This window comes from Drosophila elegans, unplaced genomic scaffold, assembly GCF_018152505.1.
Source record: "Drosophila elegans isolate 14027-0461.03 unplaced genomic scaffold, ASM1815250v1 contig_183, whole genome shotgun sequence".
NCBI lineage: Eukaryota > Metazoa > Arthropoda > Insecta > Diptera > Drosophilidae > Drosophila > Drosophila elegans.
The window spans coordinates 2253791-2281094 of NW_024545550.1; the positions used below are offsets into that span (position 1 = coordinate 2253791).

The following is a 27304-nucleotide window of genomic DNA, read 5'->3' on the forward strand; positions in this document are numbered from 1 at the left end:
CTAACAGATGTAATATTTTATATTAGACTTTAAATATAAAACTAAAATGTTTAGAAAAACGAACAAAACCCAATATTAAGAATTACAAAACATAAAACTTGTTTCATTACTATCGCTTGGCTTTCAACAACTGCGCATCGAGTTGGCATGGCTGGCAATGCCAGTGCTGCGAAACGAGTGACTGCCGCGCCGGTGTTGGAAGACGTTCGTGCAAAATATTCGGGCTGCACACAAGAACAAACGACACGTAAACGTCACCAAAAATTAGCAGCTAACAAGTTCGTTTAATTAGGTTTTGGAGGACATGTGTAACTAGAAAACGGGCCGACTTTCATCCGAGGCTGCGAGAGAGTGCGAGTGGGCAAGTGGCGAGTGCAAAAACATATGCGAAGGTCGAAGGCGAGGAGGAGGAGCTGAGCTGCCCTGCCCCACAAAAACTGCAATTTTCTGCGCTAGCGCTGGAAGCCAACTAGTTGTTGTCGTAGATCCGTACCCGTACAGGGAGACCCGGACACAATGGCTCTTCCGGGCAATGGCATCTACGTGGTGCGGGGCGAGATGGCCACCCTGATGACGGCCATGCGACGTGGAACGCGCTGGAATGCCACCGCCTACGTGGTAACTAATGGTTCTAATGGCCGCTGGTCACTGGAAGTAATGCTCTTGAATTTCCACCAACAGGACGACGAGAAGGACTCGCTGCTGAAGCTATTCATTGACCTCAAGCAGGATCTGAACCGCATCGAGGATCTGCGCCTGATCGAGCCGCAGGTGTTCCTGGCACCATTTCTGGAGGTGATTCGCACGGCGGATACCACGGGTCCGCTGACTAGTCTGGCTCTGGCCTCGGTTAACAAATTCTTGTCATATGGGCTTATAGGTAAGATGGATAGCTGTCCTTCCTCGAGCTTGCTCATTCATTCATACTACCCACAGATCCCACATCTCCAAATCTGGCCGATATTGTGGAGCGCATTGCCGATGCAGTGACACATGCCCGATTCATGGGCACCGACCAGTCCTCGGACAGTGTCACCTTCATGCGGGTCATCGAAGTGCTGCACACCCTCATCCGGAGTCCCGAGGGCGCTGCCGTGAGCAATGAGTCGATGTGCGAGGTGATGCTCAGTTGCTTCAAGATCTGCTTTGAGCCAAGGCTGAGTGAGCTGCTGCGTCGCTCGGCGGAGCAGTCGCTCAAGGACATGGTGCTCCTTTTCTTCATGCGACTGCCGCAATTCGCCGAAGAGCGAAGTGACACCATGCTCCAGAAGCGCTTTACCATTGGCGATGCTGCCAGTGGAGCTACTCAAGAGAAACTAAAGCGAAAGGCTGTGGCACCTGCACCAGCTGCCCCCAGAAAATCCTCAACAGTCGAGGACCCTCCACAGACACCACAATCTGCCAACCTGGCGGTTCCAGGCCATCTGAAGGCACCCATACTGGCCACCACGCCAGCCAGTCCAGCGGGAAACATTCTGGACATGCAGGGCAAGATCACGCAGACGCCAACCACAACTGCGAGTTCGGAGGCAGAAGAAATTGGCGCCCCAGATGCACCTGTCATTCAAGTGGAGGCTGCCGATTCGGATCCGTTGCTGGATGGCGACGCGGGTGAGGCAACCAGCTCCCTGACGGAGGCAAACAGCAGCGAGTACATCAACTCGGTAGGCGTTCGTTTCACACAACAATCCACCGATCAGGAGGCCGCTTCGCTCTCGCCCTACGGCCTGCCCTTCATCCAGGAGCTCTTCCGCTTCCTCATAATCCTCTGCAACCCCCTGGACAAGCAGAACTCGGACAGCATGATGCACACGGGTCTGAGCCTGCTCACAGTGGCATTCGAAGTGGCTGCCGATAACATTGGAAAGTACGAGGGTTTGCTTGAGCTGGTCAAGGATGATTTGTGCAGAAATCTGATATCGGTAATTAACTATCCTCCTCTACAATGATTACACATGCAATAACACTTTCTTTTCCTACCAGCTTCTCAGCTCAGAGCGCCTCAGCATCTTTGCTGCCGATTTGCAGCTCTGCTTCCTGCTTTTTGAGTCGCTCCGTGGTCATCTCAAGTTCCAGCTCGAGGGCTACCTCAGGAAGCTAAGCGAAATCATTGCGAGCGACAATCCGAAGACGCCCTACGAAATGCGCGAGTTGGCTCTAGACAATCTTCTGCAGCTGTGGCGCATTCCCGGCTTTGTCACCGAACTGTACATCAACTACGATTGTGACCTGTACTGCACGGATATGTTTGAGAGTCTGACCAACCTGCTGAGCAAGTACACGCTGTCAGCGACCAATGCGGTTTATAGCACCCACATCATCTCGATGGATACGCTTATTAGTGTAATTGACAGCATCGAGCGGAGCTGTGCAGCGGCCAAGAACAGCAACAACAGGGAATCTTTGCCAGAGGCTGCTCCAGCAACGGGCGGAAGTCGCCATTCACGGCACAACAGCGGATTGGAGGGAATAGTAATCGATTCCGGAAATGGCGGAACTGTAGAGGAGCGTGTGGAAAATATAGCCAGCTTTATAAACACCAGTTCACAGCGATTGCGACTGCAATCTGGAGATGGAGTGGGCATAACCACTGAACAGCTTGCCAATGTGAAACAGAAAAAGCGTTTGCTGTCCCAGGGCACTGAGCGCTTCAATCAGCGTCCAGAGAAGGGCATCCAATATCTGCAGGAGCACGGCATACTCAATGCCGAGCTTGATCCCATGCAGGTGGCCCTATTTCTTCGAGAGAATCCCGGCTTGGATAAGAAAATGATTGGCGAATACATCTCGAAAAAGAAGAATGTGGACTCGAAAATCCTTATTAACTTTGTAGATTCCTTTGATTTTACCGGTCTTCGAGTAGATCAAGCCCTGCGGCTTTATCTAGAGACTTTTAGATTGCCTGGAGAGGCTCCTTTGATCTTCCTGGTGCTGGAACACTTTTCCGATCACTGGCATGTAAGTAATACTATTGAAATGCGTAGAGGCTTACAGAGTAAATGTGTTTTATTTCCTGAACTTAGACCCAAAACCAGGAGCCGTTTGCCAACGTCGACGCAGCTTTCCGCTTGGCCTACGCCATCATCATGCTGAATATGGATCAACACAACTCCAATGCCAAGCGGCTTAATGTCCCAATGACGCTGGAGGATTTCACCAAGAATTTGCGGGGTCTAAATGGCGGAGAAGATTTCGATCAGGAAATGTTGGCGCAAGTCTTCAATGCTATTAAGTAAGCTTTGTTAACTATTCATCAGATAAATTTACTTATATCACTTTTCTTTAACTTTTTAGGAATGAAGAGATCGTTATGCCAGCAGAGCAAACGGGCTTGGTGCGTGAAAACTATCAATGGAAAGTGCTGCTTCGTCGAGGGGCAACACATGATGGTCATTTCCACTATGTCCACAATGCATCCTACGACGTTCAGATCTTCAATATCGTGTGGGGCGCTTCCCTTAGCGCTTTAAGCTTTATGTTTGACAAGAGCACTGAATCGGGCTACCAAAAAACGCTTGCAGGTGGGTGAATTTATAGTATTTGATCTTTCCTTGTTTACTTAAAAAGTTTATTGCAGGTTTCACCAAGTCAGCTGCCATATCGGCTCACTATAATCTGCATTCCGACTTCGATGCCCTCGTTTTGACTCTCTGCAAGTTCACGACGCTACTGAGCAGCGTGGAACAGCACGAACCCGCTCCGGCAAACAATGAAATTCAGCAAGCTGTGAACTTTGGATTGAATGGCAAAGCTCAGGCGGCAATGAGAACGGTGTTCTTATTGGTTCACGACTACGGCGACTGCTTGAGGGAAAGCTGGAAGCACATTCTGGACCTATATCTGCAGCTTTTCCGCTTGAAACTGCTTCCGAAATCCCTGATCGAAGTCGAAGACTTCTGCGAGGCAAACGGAAAGGCCTTGTTGATCCTGGAGAAGCCTCGCGAGAAGCAAGAATCGGGTCTGTTCTCCAGCCTGTACTCTTTCATCAGTTCTGAGGGCCAGCGAGAACCAACGTACGAGGAGCAGGACTTCATCAAGCTTGGACGGAAGTGCATAAAGGAGTGCCAGCTGGACCAAATGCTGCAGGAATCAAAGTTTGTGCAACTGGAGTCGCTGCAGGAGTTGCTTAAATGTGTGCTGGGTCTGCTGAAAGCGCCCCAGGGTCACAAATCAATTGGTTTGCCCTATGCCGAAGATCAAACTGTCTTTTGGATGGAGTTTCTGGTGAAGATTGTCGTGCACAACCGGGATCGCATGATACCCTTGTGGCCAGCGGTGCGCGACCAGATGTATCTCCTCCTCATGGGAAGTGCCTCCTGCGGCTACGACTACCTGCTCAACCGTTGCATTGTGGCGGTTCTCAAATTGGCCATCTACTTGATGCGAAACGAGGAGCTGTGTCCGATTGTCCTGCAGTCCTTGAAAATGCTGCTGATGCTCAAGCCTGCATTGCTGTTGCGCATCTCTAAACAGATTTCCATTGGAATCTATGAGCTGCTCAAGACATCGGCCCAGAATATCCACTCCGAGCAGGATTGGCAGATCATTTTCAATCTGCTTGAGTGCGTGGGAGCCGGAGCTGTGCCGCCCAGCTACGATGATGCCCAGCTGCCATTGCCGCCTAACGGTAGCGCCAAGTCTGATGGCGCTTTGAGTGGTGAGGAGGACGCAACCAGTGCACCAGAGCGTGGCTACACCTCGGATTCCGAGCTCTCCAAGGCGTCGGCAGCACCTGGTGCCTCCAGTCCAAGTGCCGAGAACTGGATCCTGGTCAACAACAAGGACAGTGAGCTGACCACGGCCTCCAGGTGAGTTTCATTGCCCAAACCAAAGATTGCATGAGTCTTCTTTAATCAGAGTTGATGGTTTTTGCAGACCCCAGTCTCCGCCAAGTTCGAGTTCTCCGCCAGTTAACACGCTTGTCTACAGTTGCCAGCTACTGGATCACGCGCCATTTGCTCTATTCAAGTGCTGGGACTCGCTGGCATTCATCGTGCGCAGTGTGGCTCACATCACGCCCTACAACTTTGAGGCCTGCGTTCGCTGCATTCGCATCTTCGTGGAGGCTTGTCGGGATGGAGGGATTCGGCAGCGCCGGAAACTGGAGACGGCGGCCAAACAGCGAAGTGCTAAGAAGCGCAGCGATCGCAAGCCGGGCATGGCTTCCTCCGCCTCGAGCAGTAACCTGACCCTTCTGACCGGCGACCCAGCCGACAATCAGGGACATGGAAGTGCGGCAGAGCAGGAGGATCTGGCCCAGCGCTACGAGCAGTTGTCCATTCAACTGCTAGACCTGATGTATACGTTGTACACGCGGACTGCCCAGATCTTCCGCTGGTGGGCGGAGGAGGGATGTACAGTCCCACAGTCGGCAGCTTTGTGGTCACCCGGCTGGTGTCCATTGCTGCAGGGCATCGCCCGGCTGGCCATGGACCGGCGGCGGGAGGTGCGCACCCATGCCATCTCGTGCCTGCAGCAGCGGGCATTGCTGGTGCACGATCTGCAGACGTTGTCCGGCTCGGAATGGTGCTCCTGCTTCCACCAGGTGCTGTTTCCCCTGTTGAATGAACTGCTGCCGGAGAGCAGTGCATCCGGTCAACTGGATGCCTCTCTACTGGAGGAGTCACGCATTCGGACGGCCACCATCATGTCCAAGGTGTTCCTGCAGCACCTGACCACGCTAATCGAACTGGGAAATGCCTTCAACGAGCTGTGGCTGGATATATTGGACTACATTGAGCGCTTCATGAAGGTGGGATCGGATACGCTGTCGGAGCAGATGCAGGAGATACTGAAGAACATGCTGCTGGTGATGCACTCGGTGCGGGTGTTCCACAATCAGGACGGCAGTCTGCAGCAGGCTCTTTGGGAGCTAACCTGGCGGCGCATCGGCGAGTTCCTGCCCAACCTCAAGGAGGAGCTCTTCCGCGACGAAGGTGCGTAACGCGGTTGCTGTAGAATCCGCTTAATCCCTTGCCCTACCAGCAGATTTAATTTCTCCAGCAATCTCGCTGGACTTTACGCTAATTAGATACGCCCCTGCTCCGGGCACAATCGAGCACTCCTTGACCCTGCCGCTTTATGGTCATTGTCGCAAGACTTCCCCCACGGGAACGGCCAAAAGTGAGACCCTTCCGGCCAAACAGCGCAAGAAACCCTGGGCCAAGTTCAGATCCAAGCTGAAGGTGCTCAAGAGACTTGGCAAAAGCAATGAATAGCGTTCGGTTTCATTTAAATTTCCTCTTTTGCATTGATTGGCCTTAGTTTTTATATTTTTTGTACAAGTTAAATAGTTAAAGTATCCATGTATATGCTTCGTTTTGCAGGCAAGCGTGCTCAGACTCTAACGAACCCAACTCCTGTGGCAGTTGTGGTTCCCCTCCCACAGCAGCAGGTACCAGCGGTGGCCATTTTACCTAACCAAGTCCAGGTTTTGCCCAACGACTTGGTGCCGAACGCGCCCTATCTGGTGCCAGCCGCGCCCATGTTGCCCAACCAAGTCGAGCTCTTCTCCAACGAGTTGCTAACGAGTGCATCCACTCCGGCGGCAGTTACGCCCAATCTGGTGTCTCCCGTGGAATCCCCGAGGCGGAGTATTATACTACAGCCACCCATGGCCGATGCACTGCAGCAACCGCCCAGTTTTGTATTCGCTCAGGTGGGTTTTATGGAAATAAATGAAGTTAACTTGTTTAATAATTGTCTACTTATTTGACAGCCTCTGATTGTTCCACCTCAGCAGCCAGCGGCGGCGGATCCGCAGCCCAGCGCATTGCTGCCGGATCTGGTGAACGAGGCAACTGCTGCTGCCGTGCTGGCCACTCCTACTTCCCCCATGCACAGTCCTCAAGCGGCGCAGCAGTCCGCCCCAATTGTGCAGCAGACGAACATCGTGACCACCAACAATACCTATAATAGCTATGCTATTGAAGTGCCCATGGCATCGGAGACTGCTGCGGAGCAGTTGGAGCATCAGCAGCAGCAGCAGCTGTTCTACCAACAGTACTACCAACAGCAGTATCAGGCCCAACAGCAACAGTTGCCAGCTCAAATTAGCGATCCTGCCGTCAACGTGCCAATAAGTCATCTGCTGGCCGGAAATGCTTACCCCTCGCTGCCCAAAATGCCGCAGGCATCCATTGTCCACAGCTTTGCACCCGTATACGAGGCTCAGGCGGCGCCCACTGGTGCCGGGCCAGCGGCGGACATCTACCAAGAGTATGTGCAAAACCCCTACAACCTAACGTTGCAACAGAATCCCCAGCAGCAGCAGCAGCAACACCAACAGGGCCCAGGAATGGCCACCGCATTTCCCGCCGTTGCCACGCCAGCCAACTACTTTAATGTAAATGTGGATCCCAGTAGCATACCACCTGGATCGGAGCTGCTCTACGGCCAGCAGTGAGCAGCAGAGGAGTGTTAAAATATAATTTCACCTGACCGTTTTATTTAGCATCCTGTGTTGTAGAGAATGGCTAGCTTCGTAGTTAATAATACAAAATTGTGTCAATTTATTTCTTGTTATTTATGCCTCCCCCCAACTAAAGTGGATACACATTCCGCCCGGGCGCGTTTTTATTATGCTAACCGAAGAACAACATTAAATCACGGATCCAGATGCAATTTCTAGCAGAAACCCTATAAGCTTTAGTAATTCAAATAGTTTAATTTATGATAATTAAATAATTATATCTTCTGTATGTTATGCAAAGAGGCAAACTGTAAATAATCAAAATTAAAAATATATAAAACAAAATGTGCACAGAAGTTTTTGGGATATTATAATAGCAAATACCAATTTATTAGCGACAATGAAAAACGAATCCGTTATAAATGGATGCAATGCCGCGACCAGGATTTAAACAGTGTTGCAAGTACTGTCTAAAAATTTAATAAAAAAATAAAAAACAAATATATTTCGAATCGGTGAGGCTGTTGACGTATGCATATAGCAAAGGAAAGGAAATCGATAGGCTGAAAACTCAACGGGTTCTATATAGGACAAAATTTAAAAACTAATGAATAAAATTTGCTGATTCAGTCAGACTATGCAGATTTTGGAGTAGAAATATATCTTAAAATTTAGCAGAGGTTGTGTGAATGGGTTTACCCATTCCCAATATAGACAAGAAAATATTTTAAAAATGGTTTAAAAAAAAACATCCCGACTCCGTGACAATGCATATTGAAGCATTGCCGTGACCAGGATTCGAACCTGGGTTACCACGGCCACAACGTGGGGTCCTAACCACTAGACGATCACGGCTACGTCGGGTTGTGGATCGAGGCTTTCCAAAATCCCAGCTGGTCACCTGGTAGTCCAAATTAATTAGCAAAAGAAAATACAAAATCTGTGTTATATATGGAAGATTACTTTCAAAAAGTCAATGTCTACTTTTTAATGTACTATAATATGAAATCATGTTTAAATATAACATATTTATCTTCAGAGTCTGACTAAAATTAAATAAAGACTGCTAAAAGTAAAAAAAGAAATCCCGACTCCGTGACAATGTGTATTTCAACATTGCCGTGACCAGGATTCGAACCTGGGTTACCACGGCCACAACGTGGGGTCCTAACCACTAGACGATCACGGCTATGCCGGGTGATGATGGGCCGCGGTCAAATGACTGTTTTGAAAAAAACCAGTCGCGGCTTCAATCCCAACAATCTAGTACGGTCATATATAGCACAGCAAAGATTGTTAAAAAGATTGTTGAATTTATTACTTCTTTTAAAAATTATGACAGTGACTACAAATTTATATGTATTTATTTTTAGAATTACGTAATCATATATGATAAAATAAAGGGCTTGAAAAGTAATTGTTGGAATTAAAATATGGAATAAAAATATGTTATTCATCTTGGTCAATTGCCTTTCACTAGGCGTGTTTCTCAGTCAAGTGCCTTTCACTTTTCGAGCTACAGTCAAACATCCGAAACTAGAATTTTTTAATGAATTGAAAAAAACTTGTTAGACGAGTTTTCTAGTCCATTTTTTTTTTGGAAAAGACAAACCAAAACCTCTGTTTCATTGTTTTGCTGTTTGCAGAGTTGGTGCTAGAGAATAAAAGATTAATTTTGATTTATTTGGAACATTTAAACTATTTACTGGTACTGGATCTTCCGAATTAAAAAAAAAAACAAAATTATATCGTTTTTAGGGAAAGCTTTAAAAGTAAAAATATAGGTTTTTAGCGAAAATCGGATAAGTTTTTATCATAAAGTAAAAAATATTAAGCAACTCAACCAAGTTACCTCGTCCATAATGTAAAAAAAAATAGTGTTAAAATTTTAAAACCATATGTGCAGTAGTTTTAATTAGTTGAGGAAATCAGCAATAGAGTTTGGAAAATGAGTACACAAGTACTAGTGTACCGGTATAAATATGGCTATACCTTGGTTAATTTTAATGCGATTTACTGAAATTTAGACACAAAATTAAACCGAAAAAAAATGTTGTTTTTTGTAGTTAAAAATAATAAGGTATTTTATCGAACTCTAAAACGAACAAACTTGAGGTTCGTTACCTTTCTTAAAAAGAACTTTACTCTAATAAGTCACGTCTACAACGTCAAAAAACGGCAACATTTATCATAACTTTTGAGCCAAATAAGATAGTTTGAAATGAATTTTTTTTTTCTAAAACCGTAACAAAAAAATTTTATTCAAACTTTTGATTTACAGTTAAAGCGTACGGGTCTTAATACAACAAATAATTATTTAACAATTGATCCTATTTTAGCTTTATGATACAATTGTACGTTTCGGTCCATTTCGATATATAGACATATAATAAACATAAACTTACTACAATTGAAAAAAGGCTGTTGGGTTTCATCCAAATATCTTTAAAGCTTAGATGCTAGCATTAGTCATATTTCTGAATAATTTTAATTATTGTTTAATAACACTAAAAAAAGGAAAAAATTAGCCCATCTCCGTGACAATGTGTATTTCAACATTGCCGTGACCAGGATTCGAACCTGGGTTACCACGGCCACAACGTGGGGTCCTAACCACTAGACGATCACGGCTACGACGGGCTGTTGGACGCTGGCGGCCAGAAACCAAATCTAAGCAACAGTGTTGCAGATCGACTTTTTGAACGTGCCATTATAATGTTTATAAATACAGTATGTAAGAGACAGTATCTTAAACCGAAACATATTGAATTTCAATTAAAATTTTGTGATTACAAATTTCTGCTGATTTTAGTGACAAACGAACACCAGGTGGCGACACCCATTATTCAAGTTACCCAACACTTTTTGGTTGTTATCAAGCACTGCATTTTAACAGCTGGTTTGCCAAGAAGCCAACAAACATAATGAGCAATTATAAAGCTATAGAAATACCAGACTCAGAAGAGGATTCGGCGAGTGAAGTTGACGAAACGATGGGTTCGAAACGCTGTGAAACACCCCTTAGTAGTGGCGGCGCCAAAGCCAAGCTAAGCAACGAACACACCCCTAAATCAACAAAGGTTGCCAGAACGGACCCTCATTCGGCGGGCAGTGCGGACTCAACATCTCCATCGTCTTCGGATATGAAGGACACATCGCCAAGCACATCGGCCGATGTGACCGGTAAAACCGGACGCAATAGGGCCAGGAAGAGCCAGCAAGGCGCCCGACGCATAAGTCCTGACCTCCAGTTCGAGTCGGTTGCTCTGGGGGCGGGAGAAGCCGGCGGATCCAAAGCCCCTAAGAAACCGAAGTTGGAGTCGGACTCCTCGAACTCGCAGGACAAGGTGAGCACGGCCATCAGGAATCTGGTGCAGAGCGAGGAGATGCAGGAGCTCATCAAGCAGATTGCCAACGAACGGGTGCGTTGTAACTTCCTGCTGGCCACCTACCAGCTTCCGGACATGAACTTCGCCCTCAACACGCCCATGGAAACGCTGCGGATTCAGTTTCGAGAGCGTCTGAAGCAGCGTCGGGATCGTGGGAACCCCAATTCATCCACTTCATCCACTGCAGCTCCAGCCGCCTCCGCCAGCAGCCAAAAAGGATCCGGCAAGCGAGTTGTGAAAGCACAAAAGCCTCAGTCTTAACTCAATTTGTATTCACTAAATATTATCTTTAAGCTGATGATTTGTATTGTAGTTGATTTGTATTGTAGTTTAAAATGTATGTAGATTAGATTACTCTATGATTTGTATAAATAGCAGTATAAGAAGTATGTTCAAATATGAAGTCACGAAACGATGACATTCTGTATAAAAATTAAGGGGTAAATTTGAGAGCCCGACAAATATACATAGTTATGTTTCTAGGATTATTTATACATTTACTAAATACCATTAATCTTATTTGTTAACTAAACACGGCATTTATTGACACAATATACAATTTTTAGTATAAGTAACAATACGTTTTTTTAAAAACACCAAATTAAATTAAAATTTGGCAATTAATAAATAAATTCAATATAATACCAACTCATTATTGTTTACCCTTAAAAAGTGTGGGTTGTTGTGGGTTTGTTATCCATGTTCTTTCAAATTAATGGGCGCAAACTTTTGTTTGCTGTGATTTTCTCCGCATGGAGGTAAAACCCGGCATTTGACCGCGTTCCGTCATCACCCGACGTAGCCGTGATCGTCTAGTGGTTAGGACCCCACGTTGTGGCCGTGGTAACCCAGGTTCGAATCCTGGTCACGGCAATGTTGAAATACACATTGTCACGGAGTCGGGATTTCTTTTTTTTTTACTTTTAAAAAGTTTTTACATTTTAAAAAACTGTATACTTAATGTTAGCCAAACCCTCAAGATAAATATGTTGTTTTATAATGAAACACACGTAATATATATATTTGATTTTCTATTTTTTTTGGCAAATTAACTAATTAGGTGACCAGCTGGGATTTTGGAAAGCTCGATCCACAACCCGACGTAGCCGTGATCGTCTAGTGGTTAGGACCCCACGTTGTGGCCGTGGTAACCCAGGTTCGAATCCTGGTCACGGCAATGCTTCAAAACGCATTGTCACGGAGTCGGGAAGTTTTTTTTGGATAACATAAATATTTTGCCACTTATGTAATGAAATTTGAAATTCAAAGATATCGTTTAGGTAAACCAGAATGCTGCATATGGAATCGTGTTATTTTTCTTTAAATATTTTTAGGCAAGTTTCAAATTTCAGAATCGATAGCTCATAGAGTTTTAAGCTCATAAATAAATAAACCAAAGCCGTATTTACTTTTGTAAACTTAATGTTATAATTTTGGCAAAGTGAAAAATGGATTTCACCAAAACGTCCAGCGTTGAGGAAACCGAAAATACAGAGAATGTTACGCATGCAAAAAACTTACACAAAAATGTATCAAAATTTTACGAGACCATAGGAAATGTTTCCCGAAACATGCGAAAAGATGATTGGACATACCTGCAACGCCACCCGGAGATTCGAGCTATAATTCGGGTCATTACATCCGAGGCGATTAAGGCTAAGCCCTCAAATATATTTCACTTTACAGCAAAATTGTTTTCTTGCGAGAATGACGAGGAGTTGGTCGAAAAGGTATTATAATAATCTTCAGTGAAATTTGAACAAAGGACTGACGTATCTCTTTCCTAGATTAACAAGCAACTAAAGTGGGTCAACGAGCAGTTGAGAAGAGGCACCTGGAATCCTGCAGACGGAGATGTTTCCTTTCCAGAATCCAGCGAGACCTCTTCGGAAAACAAACCTAATTGCGAAACAGTTTTTGAAACTTCTAAGAATCTGGATGTGTCCGAAAGACTAGTATGTCCTGAAAATTTTAAGCCTAGCTGTAAGAAATGTTAAGGGTTGTAAGCTTGAGAATTTTAAAAAGGCTTGTTAATCAAATTTAAAATTAAAGGTTATGTTTTGTCGATTCTAAATTGTGCATATGTATGTAGCATGATGAGAAAATGTACAGAAATAAAAATTACTAAATAAAATATATAAATTACAGTTTGTTTGAGTAAATCATGTTTATTTTATTTAGGGGGATCTCGCAACGGCGCATAAAATCTTGTAAAATATATAAGTTTATTAAATGTAAAATTTTTTAAATTTAAAATAGGTTGTAAGTTACCCAACACTAGAAATTAAACCGACAGTGCTGCCAGTTATCAATAACTCATAAACATAAAAAAGTCTGGCAGCTTCGCTGTGAAAATGAGAATCAAAGAAGACAGAACGATTATAATATTTTGCGCGGAAAAAAACATTTCTGAGTGTTGTGTAATTTGATAAGAACTAAAAAAACTGTTGACATATTCAAGTTATTTGCCATTTAACAGCCAAATAAATGAAAATACGCGAGGAGTGTCCAAAGAAAGGACAAATTGCGAGGTCACGACATCGAGGAGAAGCCATTTTGCGTGGTGAGTGAATTGGGTGCCTCCCCCGCTCACGCTCCCGCTCTCGTACCCATCACCCACCGCCCCTCTTCTTCGTTTTGTTTTGCTACGCACTTTCATCGCTACCCGCAACAACAAAAACGTTCTCTTCAAAGTTCAAGTTTGTTATTGTTATATTTAAGCTGAAAGTGAATTTTATTTTATTTTAATATTGCCCTGGTCAAGCGCGTTGCATGACCGATTGTTGATGGCTGTGAAACTCATCGTGCCGGCCGGCAAACGAAAGGGAAAGCAAAAGGGGAAACCAAGAAAATGTCATTCGTGCGTTGACTTTGAAAAGCTAGAGTTGTGTCCAAAATATTTCTGGGGAAAACTATTTTATTTCAGCGGAGTTTTTGCGCAGAAGAGTCGAGAAAATGCTGCCCCAAGATAGAAAAATTCTGAGGTGACAGTCGACGGACTGAAAAAACCCAAATCTAGATACAATTTTTTACATGAATCAATTAAATTAATTCTATATTTATTTATTCCCAACAGGCAACACACACGCCAGAATCAGATCCAAAATCCGAATTCTCGGCGCCCCAGAGCTAACAACAATTACCACGCCAAGATGGGCAGCAACTCCAAGGCGGACCCCATCTCGCTGACCTTCCACGACTCCTGCCTGCGAATGTCCGACGTCCAGCTGCTCCATGGACCCCACTGGCTGAACGACCAGATCCTGAGCTTCTACTACGAGTACCTGTCGCACATGAAGTACAAGACGAACGCGGACCTGCACTTCATCGCACCGGAGGTGACGCAGTGCATGAAGTACATGGACAACCAGGAGCTGGAGCAGCTTCTCGACCAGAACCAGGCCACCGGCAAGCCCTTCATCTTCTTTGCCCTGAACGACAACGAGAGCACCGATGCCGGCGGCACCCACTGGTCACTGCTGGTCTTCTCGCGGCCGGAGAAGACCTTTTATCACTTCGATTCGTACGGGAACAACAACACCGGCAACTCCATGGTGCTGATGAACAAGATCAAGGAACTGCTGGGCGTCCGTCTGGCCAAGTTTCGGCCCATGCGCTGTCTCCAGCAGGCCAATGGCTACGACTGCGGTATTCACGTCATCTGCATGACCGACCACATAGCCGACTACCTGAACAGGTACGAGGTGATCGACGGCCTGCCCTCTCTGCACATCGACACCGTTAAGGCCAAGCGCACGGAGCTGCTCAAGCTAATCCTTTCGCTGGGCGGCAAGGGTTAGAGCTTGCGGGTATTCCCGGGTTTCCGTTTCTGGACTTTCGGACTCCCAGCACCGATGGCCAGTAGTTTTAAGTGACCAAATTACGAATGTAATGTAGAGGAGCCACATGTGAATAAGATATCCTTGATATTGCTAATTTTAATTTGTTTAGGTCCCCCCTTGCCGAGTAAGAATGTTTATTTGGAAAGCAGTGCCTGGCACTGAAAAGCAAAAAAAAAAAAAAAAAACAAAAACAATACAAACCCGCCAATGGAGGTGGTGCGTCGACATGAATCTTTAAGTATGATCTTTCAAATAAAGATTGTTTACACGCCAAGTGCGTCGGACTCGAATTCAGCACTCTTATTGCCCTTATTGTTTGGCCAAGAGGCGCCTGCCTGTCGCGGTCCGTCTTGAATTTCACAGAAAAGACCGCATCTTAGGTTGCAATTATTTATTATAAATGCCAAACGGGAACGGATTCGCATGAATCATTGATTAGTTTACGATTAAAAACACATACAAAATAGATAAAATCACATCGGAAAGTGACATTGCAAGGAAAACCTTTTATCACCAGGCGAACGCTTGGGTTGGTGGGTGGGTGAAGGTTCGAGTTCAGGAGGATAGCCTGACCACTACTATCTAACATCTAGCTAAGCTGCATAGTCGCAGCTATGCAAACAGTTGAGACTACAGCCCTACAGGCGCACTTCGGGCTTGGCCCAGCCGCCGAAGGCTCGTTCCAGTTCCTCGGCCACCGCCAAACACAGACGATCCTGGTTGAAGTTGGCGATGATCTGGACGCCCAGCGGCAGGCCCTCGCTCCCCAGTTTGCCCAATGGCACAGCGGTGGCCGGGAAGCCCAGCACATTCACAATGCCCGTGTAGGCAAAGTTGATGGGTCGCGTGATCGGTTCGTTGTGATAGGGAGCGACCGTCGGGTGCGTGGGATAGATCAGTACTCCATTATCGCCCAGCAGGCGCTGCAGCTCCGCCCTCAGCTCATTCCGCTTTCGCACCAGGTGGTCGTACTTGGGCGAACCGTGCTTGCACTGGGCATTATCCATGATGGCCGTCGACAGGCCAATGAACGTGTGCTTGGAGGCGCCAAACAGCCACTTGAACAGCTCCAAATACGTGTTGATATCGTGCTCCAGGTTGCCCAGCTGATAGGCAAATCCATGGCCGCTGTCGTCGCGCATATTGGCAAACCAGATGGCGGCCGACTGGCGGAACTGCGGCAGCTGGATACGCTCCACCTTCTCACTGCCGAACTTCTCGCTCAGATGGTGCACCACTTGGGTCATGGCCTAGGCATAGCAGATTATGCATATAAATATTGAATAAGGCCAATAATAGCTAGCCAACTTTACCTGTCTCAGGTCAGGATCAACGGCGGAGATCATACGGCCACCGCCATCAGACTCCTGGTAGAAGAACTTCATTTTTGTCAGGTCCACATCCTCGTCCAGTTTCAGCAGGGCAGCCTTCTCGCCCGCCATAATCCTCAGCATGGGTCGCAAATCCTCGGCAAATCGTGACATGGGTCCCAGGCCCAGGAAAGTGTTTTGCTCCGCACTGAAGGGAGCCGGAAACTGACCCACATTGGACACCACCAGCTTGCTGGGCTTGTGCCCGAAGATGCCATTGAAAAAGGCAGGCATGCGAATGGAGCCGCCAATGTCCGAGCCCAAGCCAAAGGCGGAGGCAGCCGCCGACTGGATGCAGCCTTCGCCGCCGCTGGAACCGCCCACAATGCGATTGGTGTCGTAGGCATTCCTTGTCCTGCCGTGCACCGTGTTGTTGCTCTCCCACCACATGCACACCTCGGAGACATTCGTGAGGGCGAAGGGAATGGCACCAGCCTTGCGCATCAGCGCCATGGCATCCGCATCCTGCGCACCGCGCACATCCCGACGTTCGTACAGTCCAGCGGTGTGGAGCATGCCTAAGGAAAAAGGGTGGAACTTCACATTAGCACCACTTCAAGAAGCCAAAGGGAACAACGCACCTTTGACGGATATGCAATCCTTGGTGCTGATGGGCACTCCCAGGAAGGGTTTCTGTTTGGCCAGCTCCTCTACGCTGTACTGGCCGGACTTGATCAAGGCATCCGCTTCAGCTGCTTCCTTAAGCGCTTGATCGTACCGCTCGTCCACCACACAGTTTAGAATGGGATTCACCTCCTTGATGCGTCGGATGAAGGATTCCAGGACCTGGACGCTGCTTAGCTGAAATACGGGAATACTTTAGGTACACTATAAGAGCGAATACTCTATGCACTCACCTCCTGGTTGCGGATCTTCCTGGCCAGCGATGTGGCCGACTGCAAGAGTATGGGGTCCGTGATCGGGGGAACAGTCTCACCTTTGGCTCCATAGATCAGCCGGAAAACAAAACGAATGCATGCCTGCAGGAGACCAAAGATGTAGCCGCCAATGGCCCGAGCCAATGGAACGCTCTGTGCCATTTCGTCGGGTTTAGGGAATGTGCGGCTGAAGAATTGCAACTACTTGGAATCAGAATCGGAATTGTAGGTGTTTGTGCTCGATCTCGCTGCTCTGGCCCATGTGTAAATGCTCTGGAAAATTTAAACGAATGAACAAAGGAGAGTCATTAATAATATGCGTTGTGGCTGCAATTTTTATCCGGTTTATCATCGTGCTGATGGAAACATATGTAAGACTGCATGGTTGTCTCGAAAAACGAACAAAATATGCAAATTTCCAACTGGATAGAACTATATATGTAGGTCAAATTAGGTATATAAAATGGCCTTCAAAAATCTGAAACTTTCATGAATTAATGGTTGGCAATTCAGTCAATAAGTTTGCGAATTTCTTTTATGATTATAATGGTTCCTTAAAACGAAATTGCGCAGCCTGAGCAAAAATTCCAAAATATTTCCATATGAAATTTTGAATACTCTAAATAAGAAAGAAAATTTGTTTTAGGATTTATAATTATAGTTTATCAACTGAGTATATCAGTTTATCCTAGGTAGCGTGTCATTTATTTGATATATGGGCAATGATTTACTAATGTCTGCTCCAAAACTCATAATTTAATAGCCCCGACACCTAATTGGGGTGTCCCAGATAGGAAAAGTTCACACCTGTGACTGACTCATAGATGGGCCATAAACTCAGATAAAAATATGGAAAAATCGTAGAAGAGAGATGGCTTCCAAAATACATGTACAAAGTATTTGTGAGTAAAAAAACACATTTATTCTCACAGATAATTGCCTAAGTGTTTTCCGTATAAACAAATGAACTCAAAGGTGTGCTAAAAGTGGAAAAGAGGGAAACGTGTTTCTCTCCACGACAAAGAAAAGCTAGAAGCAAACTTACTGGCTCGCTCTTCGAAAAAGGTTGTTTAAACAAACGACTTTACTGTTTAAATCGTAAACCAATTCACTGTTTACAGAAAACAACAACGGAAACTTTTTTGAGTCAGAAAAATACGAACAACAGGGGTTTTTAGGGTGAATATCGAGTCGAAATCGAGGCACTTTAAGGTTCTAGGGCCAGATGTTTGGCCAGAATCATGATTTGCTTTATTATCTTATCATGAGTGTGGGTCAGAAAGCTAATTCACTGCTTAAATATGAGAAGACAATGGCACAAAGAGGGTTCAGCGTACCGTGGAGGGTATATAGCCCAAATGTGGATCCCCATGAACATATGTACAAGAGCAAGGCCATAAACTATTACCCACTGTAGAACTCCTAATTATTCTGAGTGAAACAAAACCGAGAACTGATAGGTAAAGTGAGTCATAGGTCGCAGTCGTTTGTTTACGCCAGGCGTTGGCGATAAAAAATAAAAAAACGATAGTTAAACTGTCATTGTACAATCTAAATGGTGCTCTGTGTGTGATTAGTGGCAATTCAAAGTTCCCATTGCTTATCACTTCGGACTTATCGCAACATGTTGCCTGAATTTGATTATTTTATTGAAAGCCCCTGCCAACATATCGCAGTTTGCTCAGCCTGCTAATTGAATTGCCAGACATTCGAATGCAAAGAGTGCATTATAATCAATTTCGCACATGCAAATTGCGAGAGGACGGTGAATTGCACAGGGTGAGGTGACAATTTGTCAGTCCCTGACTTTGTCTACGGGAACACTTTACGAGTAACGCCACTATAACCTTGGAAAAATATATAGAGCTCGCAGTATTGAATTCAAAACACTCTACTTAAAAAAATGTTTTAAAGGTCAAATCAAGTTTCGGCAAAAATTAAATAATTAAAAATGCTTTTATTCTCCTATTCTTTTTCCTATTATTACTAAGTGATAACACAAGTCAAAACGTGTTTTAGGTTCGTCGACGAAAATTTTGTGTTATTTTCTTCAATTATTCACACATTTTAAATCATTTGTTTAGTTTTATAATTAACGCATGTTCAATCGTTAGCGTGTTGTTATGTAGATCATTTTATTTTAATGTTCGTTTATAGTTAAAGTTTAAATGAAAATATAAAAGGCGAGCCGAAGTTTTCAAAACGTAAATATAAAACGAATGCAACATTAATTGGATGTAGTTATAAAACGGGTAGAGAATATTTCCTTGACGCATTATAAATCTAATTTTTATTTGAATCGCTAAGCAATTGATTTGGTCAAAGGTCAATGGGCAGTGATGCGAAACGATAATCGCGTCGTAATCGAGGATTTAAGTGGCCAGTCCGATAAGATTAGCCATAAATTCATGTCGCTTAGTTTGAGTTTGGCACATGGGCCAAATATTCAATTCTTATTTACGATTGTAGGAGACCTGTTGCTTCCAATTGGAAACTAGAGTGGGGAGGAGAGAACACTTGCTCTTAATTGCATGCCATTTGTAATTAGGAAATAGAGGGAGGGCTATTGATTTCCAACTGGAGGGTGTGATATATATTATACACATATGTATGTGTGAGTACGTAAAAGGTGGAAAAGCAAAGGACACGACCGGTGAATAAGTTTTCGAGTAGTAAAAGGGGGAGTGCGAGGGGCAGGGAAGTACCCGGGCGTGTGCCAAAGTGACATCATTTCGCCATTTCCATTTCCAGCATATGCTTTGTTTGGTTTACAAATTCATCAAGTGTCATTTGGCTCCATACATACTTATATACCATATACATATGTATGCAAACATGTTTATTGACTTTATGGCGCGCAAGAAAACATAGTAATAATAAAAACAAACCCACGCCGTCCTCTGACGTCACAAGATGCCAAAACAATGAAACCAGATTTGAATTAAAAAAGCACAACAGATGGAATAAGGACATCGCACAAATGACACTCTGTTCAAGTTTACATTTACAAAAAACCGGTTGGCAACAGATTATTATCGGTAACAGTGCGTGTGGGTGTATTTGCAATCTCATAATTACACTTTATACACTGCAAAGTCCGCGGAATGGCACGAAATCGGAGATAAACAGATATACACACACACAGAACAGTCTAGTACTTCGCAGCAATTCCAAACAAACACAATTATTTACCCGCTACAAAGTAAGTCCGATCAGATGGGCGATTTTTTTAAAACATAAAGTGCCAGTGTGACCGTGAATGGAGTGCATCGAAAAACCAGGTGGCTGCTGGAAATATACCAAAAATAATTGTGGGGATTTTATACAAAAAGAAAGTAATTCTTGGAAATAAGAAAATTATCGTAGTAACTTTATTTCCTGCAATAAGCATTAAACAAAATACATAATTTATATCAACAATATTTCCTTTGACAACTAAATAATATTTAAATGTGAAAAACTAATTATAAATCTATTTTTAAATCTAATTGAAGCCGGAGACTAGATAAGCTATGAAAAATACCAGATACTGTCCGGATTATTTAGCCCCTTTTCAAGAAACACAAAGCTGGCAAAGTCTGGCAACGCTGGCTAAATTCGAGTTGACGCTTTCAAAAATGTCATCCTGGAACTTTTGCAGCCGGAAAAGGAACTGAACACGAGGTGAAATTAGGGTAATATTGGGCTATTGAAATGAGCGCGAAAGAGAGTCTGGCGCTGCAACTGGCGGATCCGCAGCTGGCCAAGCTGACCAGCGAATCGGAGGAGATCCGCTTGCGCGCGCTCGAGCAGGTTGAGACGCGGTTCATCCGGTGCCTGCAGTTGGACGAGCACATCCAGTTCAAGCCGGTGCTGCTGCTCAAGCAGCTCATCCGCTGGTTCGGGCACACTCCTCCACTGGCCGCCGACCGGGTGCTGGCCATAATCCTGGAGCTGCTGCGCTCGGAGTACGGCGAGACGGTGGTCCGCAAGATTCCCTACGCGCGACTGAAGACGGAGCTGGAGAAGGTGCGTCGCGTGCTTCGGGACTTGAACTCCAAGCGGGTCACCGAACTCCTGGACGACCTGCAGCTGCTGCTGCTCCAGAAGTACAAAATGGACCTGGCTACGCCGTCCATCTCCAGCCTCAGTGCGATCGACCTGACTAGCCAGACTAACCAGAGCCAGGGAAACGAATCCGTGGCGAGCGGCATCGACCAGTTGCTGGCCAATCTCAAGCCGGAGGACTTCGAGACCGCTTGGACGCGTCCGTGCCTGGACGATGTGGCCAGCATGACGAGCATGATCGATATGCCGCGCGTTGGCGCCATGAGTGTGCTGGAGCTACAAGTGCAGCTAACCCATCTGACCATCCGGATGGGCGACTATCCGGCCGAGTACTTCCTACAGTCGCCGTACATATTCCTGCACCTTGTGCATCTGCAAAACCGGAATGATGGCAGCCTGTTGTACGTCAACCGGGCACTCATTGAATGCTTGAAGCAGCTACAGCGTCGTATCCAGCTGCAACACAATACCCTAAGCTATGCGGCCAGCCTGGATCCACCGGCCACGCGGCCCCAACAGCTGAGGGTGAGCAGCGCCTTGGGCGTGCTGCTGGTCAACTGCACCAAGCTGATCTCCCCGCTGCTGTTTTGCCCCACGAATGACAACTGGCACATCCTAGAGCTGAGCATGGAGTGCGTCCGCACTTATGACGTTCTTGGCTCCCGAGCCTTAGACTTGGGCAATTTGCGCATCGCAAAGATATCGAAGCAGCTGGTCACCTACAACAACAGTCTGGAGGGCAGTGACCTGAACAAGCTTGTGGACACAATGGTGGTTTCCCGCCTGCAGTCGCTGATCTTCCACGGCCTGCTGAAGGACACGGTCATCCTGAGTCTCAACTACGACAAGCAGATGGACCAGACGCACGCCAAGTCCCTCATCAAACGCATCATTTGGGACAGCTCCAACCTGTCCTGCCAGCCCGATCGCGTGAAGTCACTGAGCGGTGTCATCCGCCTCCTGTCCGCGGAGCCCTCGTTGGAGGAGCAGCACTTGATCAAGCTAAAGCGGTGCTACAGCCTGGCCCTCAACCAGTTGCGGCCGAACACCAGAATGGGTGCGGTGCAGCTGATCCAAGTGCATCGGCAGGTGTGCATGGTGGTCGACCAACTGGGCAGTGAGACGCTGGTGAAGCAGCTCTTCGACGCCGTCGTGGAGTGCACACCCCTCTACGCGGGCGATCCGAAGTTGAGAGAGGACGCGGAGAAGTTGATATTTATACTGATGCATTTGCCGGACCCACATCTCCGTGGCTTCGTGTATCGCCTGATGCCGCGACCCGTGGTGTCGCATTTCCATGCCTTCATGAACAAGACGGTCTACATGACGGGCTGCAGCAACTTGGAGCTGGTGCGCCATCACATCCTCGGACTGCCACTCAACACCCAGATACTGCAGGGCCTGATTCTGCAGAGTATGGAGGCCGATGCTCCGGAACAGGTGCGGCAGTGGTGCATCGACTATCCCATAATGCTGCTCAAGCTGAGCTGCCTGCTCAATGCGACGGACTTCGGCACAGTGTTCCAGCTGATTCTGCCCGTGCTGCCCCTGCTGATCTGCAAGTCGGTTTCGTACAAGCAGTTGCACAAGCTGATCTGGGAGCTGTTCGAGCCGGACACTAGCCCCCTGGATCCGACACTGATGCTGCGTGGCTACGTTTACTACATGTTCCATCCGGACTCCCAGTTGAGAAGCGATGCCGCTACCAGGATCGCATTCGTGTTGCAATGTCAGGACTACACGAAGAAATACAAGCCAACCATGAACCAGGTTCCGATTGAGATGCTTGCGAACGATTTCTGCCTGATCCAACCGCCGGTGAACTATAGCAGCATCTTTGATGACCACACCGATGAGCCGTTCCAGGGACAGCGCAGCTTGGATGCCCTCATCCGATTGCTGCAGACCAAGGACCTGAGGCCCCCCATCAGGAAGTCCACGATGATTCAGTTAAATGTGTTGCTGCAAAACTGGAAGGCTTGCGATGACTTCGCCACGAAGGAGGATGGATACCGACTGCTTTTGGAGACGCTGCACAATGCCCTGAAGAAGGAGAGTGCCAACGATCCGGCAGATGTTCTCCTGCCCGCCGTGAGTATCCTGATGAAGCTGCTGCTGCACGATGCTGGATTCCGTCAGGAGGTCGCGAACACCTTCGAGGTGTATGTGTGTCTGCTGCGCGCCTTGTACATGCTGCCCCATGAGACGCAGTTGCGCCAGGACGTCAGCATCTGCCTGTTCCAGATGCTGTTCCACAATTACATCAACTCCCAGGAGGGCCAGTTAGTGCTGGACGTAGAACTGGGTCCCATGATTCTGCCCGTCACATACGAAGTGAACGACTCACCCCCCGCCACTGTTGCGACGGAGGGAATCGCGTTGCAGGAACACCTGGAGAACACCCATTTCGGAGGAGACAAGGAAAGAGCTGCCCACCACTGGCGCCTGTACATGGCCCACTGCATTCGCCAGTGTCAGGCGAGCATCACATTGGAGGCTATGCGAAATCTGGACATCAGGGACTGCCTCAAGATGAATGTGCACGATTTGGCTTTGGAGCAGGCCTCCGACTTGGACTTACAGCTTGGACGCCAGCTCACTGCAGCCGGTAACTGCAGCAGCCACGAGGATCTGCAACAGATCGTGACCATCATTCAGATGTTCCTCATGCTCATGCGCAGCGCCATTCCGCAAAAGATGGGCGAGCGTTTGTGGAAGCTGGTCCACAAGTACATCCGCCTGGCGCCGGGCAACGATGCGGATCGTGAGCTCTACAAGTACTTGCTGGAACTGTGCCTCACCTGTCTGCGCCACCGCCAGCCCCAGGTGATGAGTGGACTGAGCAAGGCCCTCGAGACGGATCACCATCATAGCTTCCATCTGCAGTTGCACGATCGCCTCATTCCGCTGGAAACTCTGCACCTGATTAGCCAGTGCCTGGTGCAACTCTTGTCCGCCGAGTGCCATGGGGTCACCATGAACTGGCATGGCAAGCTCTTCATGCAGCTGAGCCTGTTGGCCAAGACGCACTTCGAGCTGCGCCAGCTGCAGCATGTGCGCTGCGTGCTCAGCATCCTGCGGCACTTGAGCGAGCGGCAGCTAAGTCTCAGCGCTGTTCAGCTGATGGTGAGTACTGGATATTGTTGATTGAAATTACATAGTTGTTTAGTATTCACCTTGAATCTTTGACCGCAGCAATATTGCCAGCACTTTATACAGCTGTCCAGCGATTTGAGGACCTCGACGCATACCGGATCGCAGTGGCAGCGGGATTGCCTGCACATCATTTGCCAGCTGCACATGCACAAATCGCGGCTTTCCGCCAAGACCAATTCCACAGACGATGCCGGAGTGGCGAAGAAGGTGTTGCGCTATTTGCTCGGCTTGTGCGGGCACAGCGATGGCGAAGTGCGTGCGTTGGCATGGGTTTCGATGGCCAACTGGATAACCAGCTGTGGCGCCAGCATGGCCAGCATACTGCCCAGCCTGGACTTTCTACCTGGCGGCCTGCCAGCCTGCTGCTTGACCACGCTCCTGGATATCCACGAAGTGATGCTGGTCAGGGAGCTGGCCGGACGCGTCTTCATTCTGCTGATGCCGACCATTGGCGCCGAGGCTAGCATCGAACTGTTGCGCAACCATGACTTTCTGAAGGACGCCTACAATGCGCTGCGAGTCCTGCACGTGGCACCCTGCATTACCAAAGAGGCGGCGGGGGAGCAGCATTCGTGTGAGATAGTCGGCTGCTTTGTGGCCATCTGCATTCAGATGGTGGACCTCAAGCCGGAGTGGTGCGCCACGCTGTGCGAGCATAGCTTTATGAGCGGTCTCAGTGATGTGATGAAGACGCCAACGCCAACGCCACCGCCAACGGCACCGCCATCGCCACCGCCAGCAGTCTCCTCGCTTCCCTTCCTGGAATTGTGTGTAGGACAAATATGCCAGTTGTACGCCTTGTGCCACCGCGACAACTTTGAGTTCCTGCAGAGGACCATTTGCCGCGATTCCGTCCTGCTGCAGAGCTTTCTGTCGCTGACCAACAATGTGCTGAACCTGGAAAGTCCCGAACGCCTGTTGGTTCAGCTGTTCAAGTTGTTTCTGGTATTCAGCAAGGACCCCAATGCGAGTGCCTTCCTGGACGAGCAGTTAAGGAGTTGGCCGGCCCTGTTCCTGGATTTCTTCCTCTACGGATTGCATATGTCATTCATCAACACTACCTTACAGCGCTACACCCTCTCGGCACTGTCCATGGTGTTCATCAAGGCGCACAATGTTCCGGAGACGGATAGCTTGATAAGGGAGCTGGAACGATATGAATTGAAAATGGATGAAATTTTGTCGTTTGAAGAGGAGGAGTTGGCAGATGGCAAGGACGAAATGATATCGATGAAAAAGCAACTGTTGTCGTGGTTCATGCAGTCAGACGCAGGGGGTGATGCACAGATCCCAACGGCTGACATCAAAGCCAGCAATGCAGCGGTGCTACTTTACCACCGCCTGGATGCGCTCTTCGACCGCCATTACCCGCCCAGGACCTTCCATTTTCTCCAAGCACCTGGAGCAAATCATGTGCAGATTTGTGAGACATTCGGCGGGCTGCTGAAGATCTCACCGTGTGCTGTGCAGGCGGCCGGGCAAATGATGCTGCTGGATCGAGTGATTCACCTACTGGAGACCTTTCTGGACGACCCCGTCGTCGGCAATGCCTGCGTCTATGTGAAGCGAGTGGGAGCCCACAAGTCGCGCGATATCCTGAGCAATCTCCTGCTGCTGATCAATATGTTGGGTCAGTGGCACAGTTCGCATCATGCTGTGATCACCCAGCCCGCTATGGCCGCCACTCTTGTCCGAATCCTCATCCGCATTTGGCCTTGGCTGTCGCATTCGCCGCACTTGAAAGAGATCACCGTCACGCTGATCATGTTCCTTACGGAGCACTCCTTCGAGATGTGCAAACAGACTTCGCTGCTTACCTCCGGGCAGTCGCATTCCCTGCTCCAATTGATGGTTCGCGTGGCTGACTTCGAAACGACCAGGAAAGAGACCCCCAACAGGGAGCCAAATCAAAGTGTGGTGCCCGCGCTGAGGGCAATGGCAAATTGCTGCTCCTGTGCCGAGGGTCGGCTGAGTCTGGCCAAAATGCATGTGGTGGACATGTTCGATACGATTCTCCCGGAAAATCCATCGGCCGCTCACGCCACCAAAGTACGACCGGTCGTTTTGATAGCTTGGCTGGGATTCTGGGAGGTATTCTCCCGCTATGATGTCGGATCCAAGGCTTGCCATCTTCATGCCCTAGTCAACACCATTCGACGCTCAACACCATTGAGCACAAAGAGGATCCTGTGCCTTCGTATCCTTCGCAACATGTCCTTCTTCAACAGCAACCGCAGCCAGCTGGTGGAACAATCCGACTTCATTAACCTGCTGCGTGATATTTTGATCCAACCAGTGGAGAAAAAGGCACAAGCTGGTGAAAATGCTTTGGACTCGTTCGCAGAGCACTGCTTGGCCGTACTAATGCTGTGGAAACTCTTCGGATTCGGGGCCAAGTACAAGGGCATGCTGCGAGGCACCAAGCTATACAAAGTACTCATTGGTCTCCGGGTGGATTTGTCCGATGTTTATGCCGATAATCCGCATAAATTCTCCGACGTTCCATATGCAAAAGATCTCGCCAAGTTGCTGGAAAATCTTGCTGAGTCGATGCGACAATAGACGTAGACAATAGATTGGATGGACATAAACTGACCAAGTACAAATAAATAGGATAGCTATAAAGAAATTGTTTTTTTTTTTTTATATAATGTGTATTTTGATTGATTTTAATATGTATTTTGTAACCACCATCTTTTGTTGTAAGAAGTCTTAAAGAATTCGAAGTCTACACGATGTCCTTCCTAAGTATTAACATTGTACACCTCTCTAATCGGGTTTCTCAACTGTAAATCGATCGATGTGTCATTAAACTACCTTAAAACATTGCGAATTTAGTTGTTTGTGGTCTCAATAAGATGTGGTACTGAGGTAGCACGAGATGTATTATATATATCGCATTTGGGGACATAAAGATAAGATTTCCCGATTGAGCGACTGGCGATTGACGGGGTAAACAAGCGTGCGAAAAACAATATCTTGAAGCAATTTAAAGTGATATAAAGATAAAGGAGTCCATAAATCTCCCACTTTTTAGATACCAAAGAGGTAAAACGAAGAGGGAAGACCCTGGGAAATAGTCGGGCTTTTGCCATATCCTCGTTAGCATCGAACGCTATATTGCATGCATAAAGCGATTAATCTTTATGGGATTCAAAGTGCGAATCACTGCTGATAATATCCGTCTACCTTCAACTTTGGGTGCCGCAAG

The 27304-nt window shown here is 47.2% G+C and overlaps 6 protein-coding genes and 5 non-coding genes across 16 annotated transcripts; 7 read left to right on the forward strand and 4 right to left on the reverse strand.

Annotated features, from left to right (window-relative positions):
* Positions 1-168: 168 nt before the first annotated feature.
* LOC108137939 (Golgi-specific brefeldin A-resistance guanine nucleotide exchange factor 1) lies at positions 169-7756 on the forward strand. 4 transcript variants are annotated; one of them, XM_017259893.2, is made up of 10 exons: positions 171-618; positions 682-880; positions 937-1922; positions 1984-2958; positions 3024-3232; positions 3295-3521; positions 3578-4808; positions 4858-5936; positions 6327-6658; positions 6719-7756. In XM_017259893.2, exons 1-10 carry the CDS (start codon positions 517-519, stop codon positions 7403-7405), a joined length of 6027 nt encoding a protein of 2008 aa, XP_017115382.1. In that variant the 5' UTR covers positions 171-516; the 3' UTR covers positions 7406-7756. The 4 variants fall into 4 exon arrangements, with proteins under 4 accessions (XP_017115384.1, XP_017115385.1, XP_017115382.1 ...); XM_017259894.2 differs by having other exon boundaries at positions 4876-5936; XM_017259895.2 differs by lacking the exons at positions 6327-6658; positions 6719-7756 and adding an exon at positions 5989-6265 and having other exon boundaries at positions 169-618.
* A 438-nt stretch (positions 7757-8194) lies between these two features.
* Trnah-gug lies at positions 8195-8266 on the reverse strand. Its single transcript has one exon. It is a non-coding gene; the product is annotated as a tRNA-His (tRNA).
* A 262-nt stretch (positions 8267-8528) lies between these two features.
* Positions 8529-8600, reverse strand: Trnah-gug. The gene has a single exon. It is a non-coding gene; the product is annotated as a tRNA-His (tRNA).
* Positions 8601-9970: 1370 nt separating this feature from the next.
* Trnah-gug lies at positions 9971-10042 on the reverse strand. The gene has a single exon. It is a non-coding gene; the product is annotated as a tRNA-His (tRNA).
* Positions 10043-10312: 270 nt separating this feature from the next.
* On the forward strand, positions 10313-11374 carry LOC108137900. The gene has a single exon (XM_017259840.2). It carries the CDS (start codon positions 10336-10338, stop codon positions 11059-11061), a length of 726 nt encoding a protein of 241 aa, XP_017115329.1. The 5' UTR covers positions 10313-10335; the 3' UTR covers positions 11062-11374.
* A 227-nt stretch (positions 11375-11601) lies between these two features.
* On the forward strand, positions 11602-11673 carry Trnah-gug. The gene has a single exon. It is a non-coding gene; the product is annotated as a tRNA-His (tRNA).
* A 232-nt stretch (positions 11674-11905) lies between these two features.
* Positions 11906-11977, forward strand: Trnah-gug. The gene has a single exon. It is a non-coding gene; the product is annotated as a tRNA-His (tRNA).
* A 176-nt stretch (positions 11978-12153) lies between these two features.
* LOC108137916 lies at positions 12154-12874 on the forward strand. The gene is made up of 2 exons (XM_017259856.2): positions 12154-12530; positions 12588-12874. The coding sequence occupies exons 1-2, from the start codon at positions 12249-12251 to the stop codon at positions 12795-12797; spliced, it is 492 nt and encodes a 163-aa protein (XP_017115345.1). The 5' UTR covers positions 12154-12248; the 3' UTR covers positions 12798-12874.
* Positions 12875-13144: 270 nt separating this feature from the next.
* LOC108137961 (sentrin-specific protease 8) lies at positions 13145-14932 on the forward strand. 2 transcript variants are annotated; one of them, XM_017259925.2, is made up of 2 exons: positions 13145-13363; positions 13877-14932. In XM_017259925.2, the coding sequence occupies exon 2, from the start codon at positions 13953-13955 to the stop codon at positions 14598-14600; it is 648 nt and encodes a 215-aa protein (XP_017115414.1). In that variant the 5' UTR covers positions 13145-13363; positions 13877-13952; the 3' UTR covers positions 14601-14932. The 2 variants fall into 2 exon arrangements, with proteins under 2 accessions (XP_017115414.1, XP_017115413.1); XM_017259924.2 differs by lacking the exon at positions 13145-13363 and adding an exon at positions 13658-13784.
* An 86-nt stretch (positions 14933-15018) lies between these two features.
* LOC108137960 (fatty-acid amide hydrolase 2-A) lies at positions 15019-20171 on the reverse strand. Of its 2 annotated transcripts, none has more exons than XM_017259921.1 (5): positions 20083-20171; positions 16870-17163; positions 16594-16813; positions 15956-16530; positions 15019-15892 (listed from the first exon to the last, which is right to left on the reverse strand). In XM_017259921.1, the coding sequence occupies exons 2-5, from the start codon at positions 17050-17052 to the stop codon at positions 15281-15283; spliced, it is 1590 nt and encodes a 529-aa protein (XP_017115410.1). In that variant the 5' UTR covers positions 17053-17163; positions 20083-20171; the 3' UTR covers positions 15019-15280. The 2 variants fall into 2 exon arrangements, with proteins under 2 accessions (XP_017115410.1, XP_017115411.1); XM_017259922.2 differs by lacking the exon at positions 20083-20171 and adding an exon at positions 19969-20056.
* A 313-nt stretch (positions 20172-20484) lies between these two features.
* On the forward strand, positions 20485-26926 carry LOC108137959. The gene is made up of 2 exons (XM_017259920.2): positions 20485-24063; positions 24133-26926. The coding sequence occupies exons 1-2, from the start codon at positions 20584-20586 to the stop codon at positions 26653-26655; spliced, it is 6003 nt and encodes a 2000-aa protein (XP_017115409.1). The 5' UTR covers positions 20485-20583; the 3' UTR covers positions 26656-26926.
* Positions 26927-27304: the final 378 nt, after the last annotated feature.

What these genes read in the sequence shown, in the direction of transcription:
- LOC108137939 (XM_017259893.2), top strand. Translation starts at nt 517, where the DNA reads ATGGCTCTTCCGGGCAATGGCATCTACGTGGTGCGGGGCGAGATGGCC. An exon ending in GGAATGCCACCGCCTACGTG is followed by an intron (nt 619 to 681) that starts GTAACTAATGGT and finishes TTCCACCAACAG; the next exon opens with GACGACGAGAAGGACTCGCT. An exon ending in CTACCAAAAAACGCTTGCAG is followed by an intron (nt 3,522 to 3,577) that starts GTGGGTGAATTT and finishes AGTTTATTGCAG; the next exon opens with GTTTCACCAAGTCAGCTGCC.
- LOC108137900 (XM_017259840.2), top strand. Translation starts at nt 10,336, where the DNA reads ATGAGCAATTATAAAGCTATAGAAATACCAGACTCAGAAGAGGATTCG.
- LOC108137916 (XM_017259856.2), top strand. Translation starts at nt 12,249, where the DNA reads ATGGATTTCACCAAAACGTCCAGCGTTGAGGAAACCGAAAATACAGAG. An exon ending in ACGAGGAGTTGGTCGAAAAG is followed by an intron (nt 12,531 to 12,587) that starts GTATTATAATAA and finishes TCTCTTTCCTAG; the next exon opens with ATTAACAAGCAACTAAAGTG.
- LOC108137961 (XM_017259924.2), top strand. Translation starts at nt 13,756, where the DNA reads ATGCTGCCCCAAGATAGAAAAATTCTGAG. An exon ending in CAAGATAGAAAAATTCTGAG is followed by an intron (nt 13,785 to 13,876) that starts GTGACAGTCGAC and finishes TATTCCCAACAG; the next exon opens with GCAACACACACGCCAGAATC.
- LOC108137960 (XM_017259921.1), bottom strand. Translation starts at nt 17,052, where the DNA reads ATGGCACAGAGCGTTCCATTGGCTCGGGCCATTGGCGGCTACATCTTT. An exon ending in GGATTGCATATCCGTCAAAG is followed by an intron (nt 16,531 to 16,593) that starts GTGCGTTGTTCC and finishes CTTTTTCCTTAG; the next exon opens with GCATGCTCCACACCGCTGGA. An exon ending in TTGATCCTGACCTGAGACAG is followed by an intron (nt 15,893 to 15,955) that starts GTAAAGTTGGCT and finishes TGCTATGCCTAG; the next exon opens with GCCATGACCCAAGTGGTGCA.
- LOC108137959 (XM_017259920.2), top strand. Translation starts at nt 20,584, where the DNA reads ATGAGCGCGAAAGAGAGTCTGGCGCTGCAACTGGCGGATCCGCAGCTG. An exon ending in TCAGCGCTGTTCAGCTGATG is followed by an intron (nt 24,064 to 24,132) that starts GTGAGTACTGGA and finishes CTTTGACCGCAG; the next exon opens with CAATATTGCCAGCACTTTAT.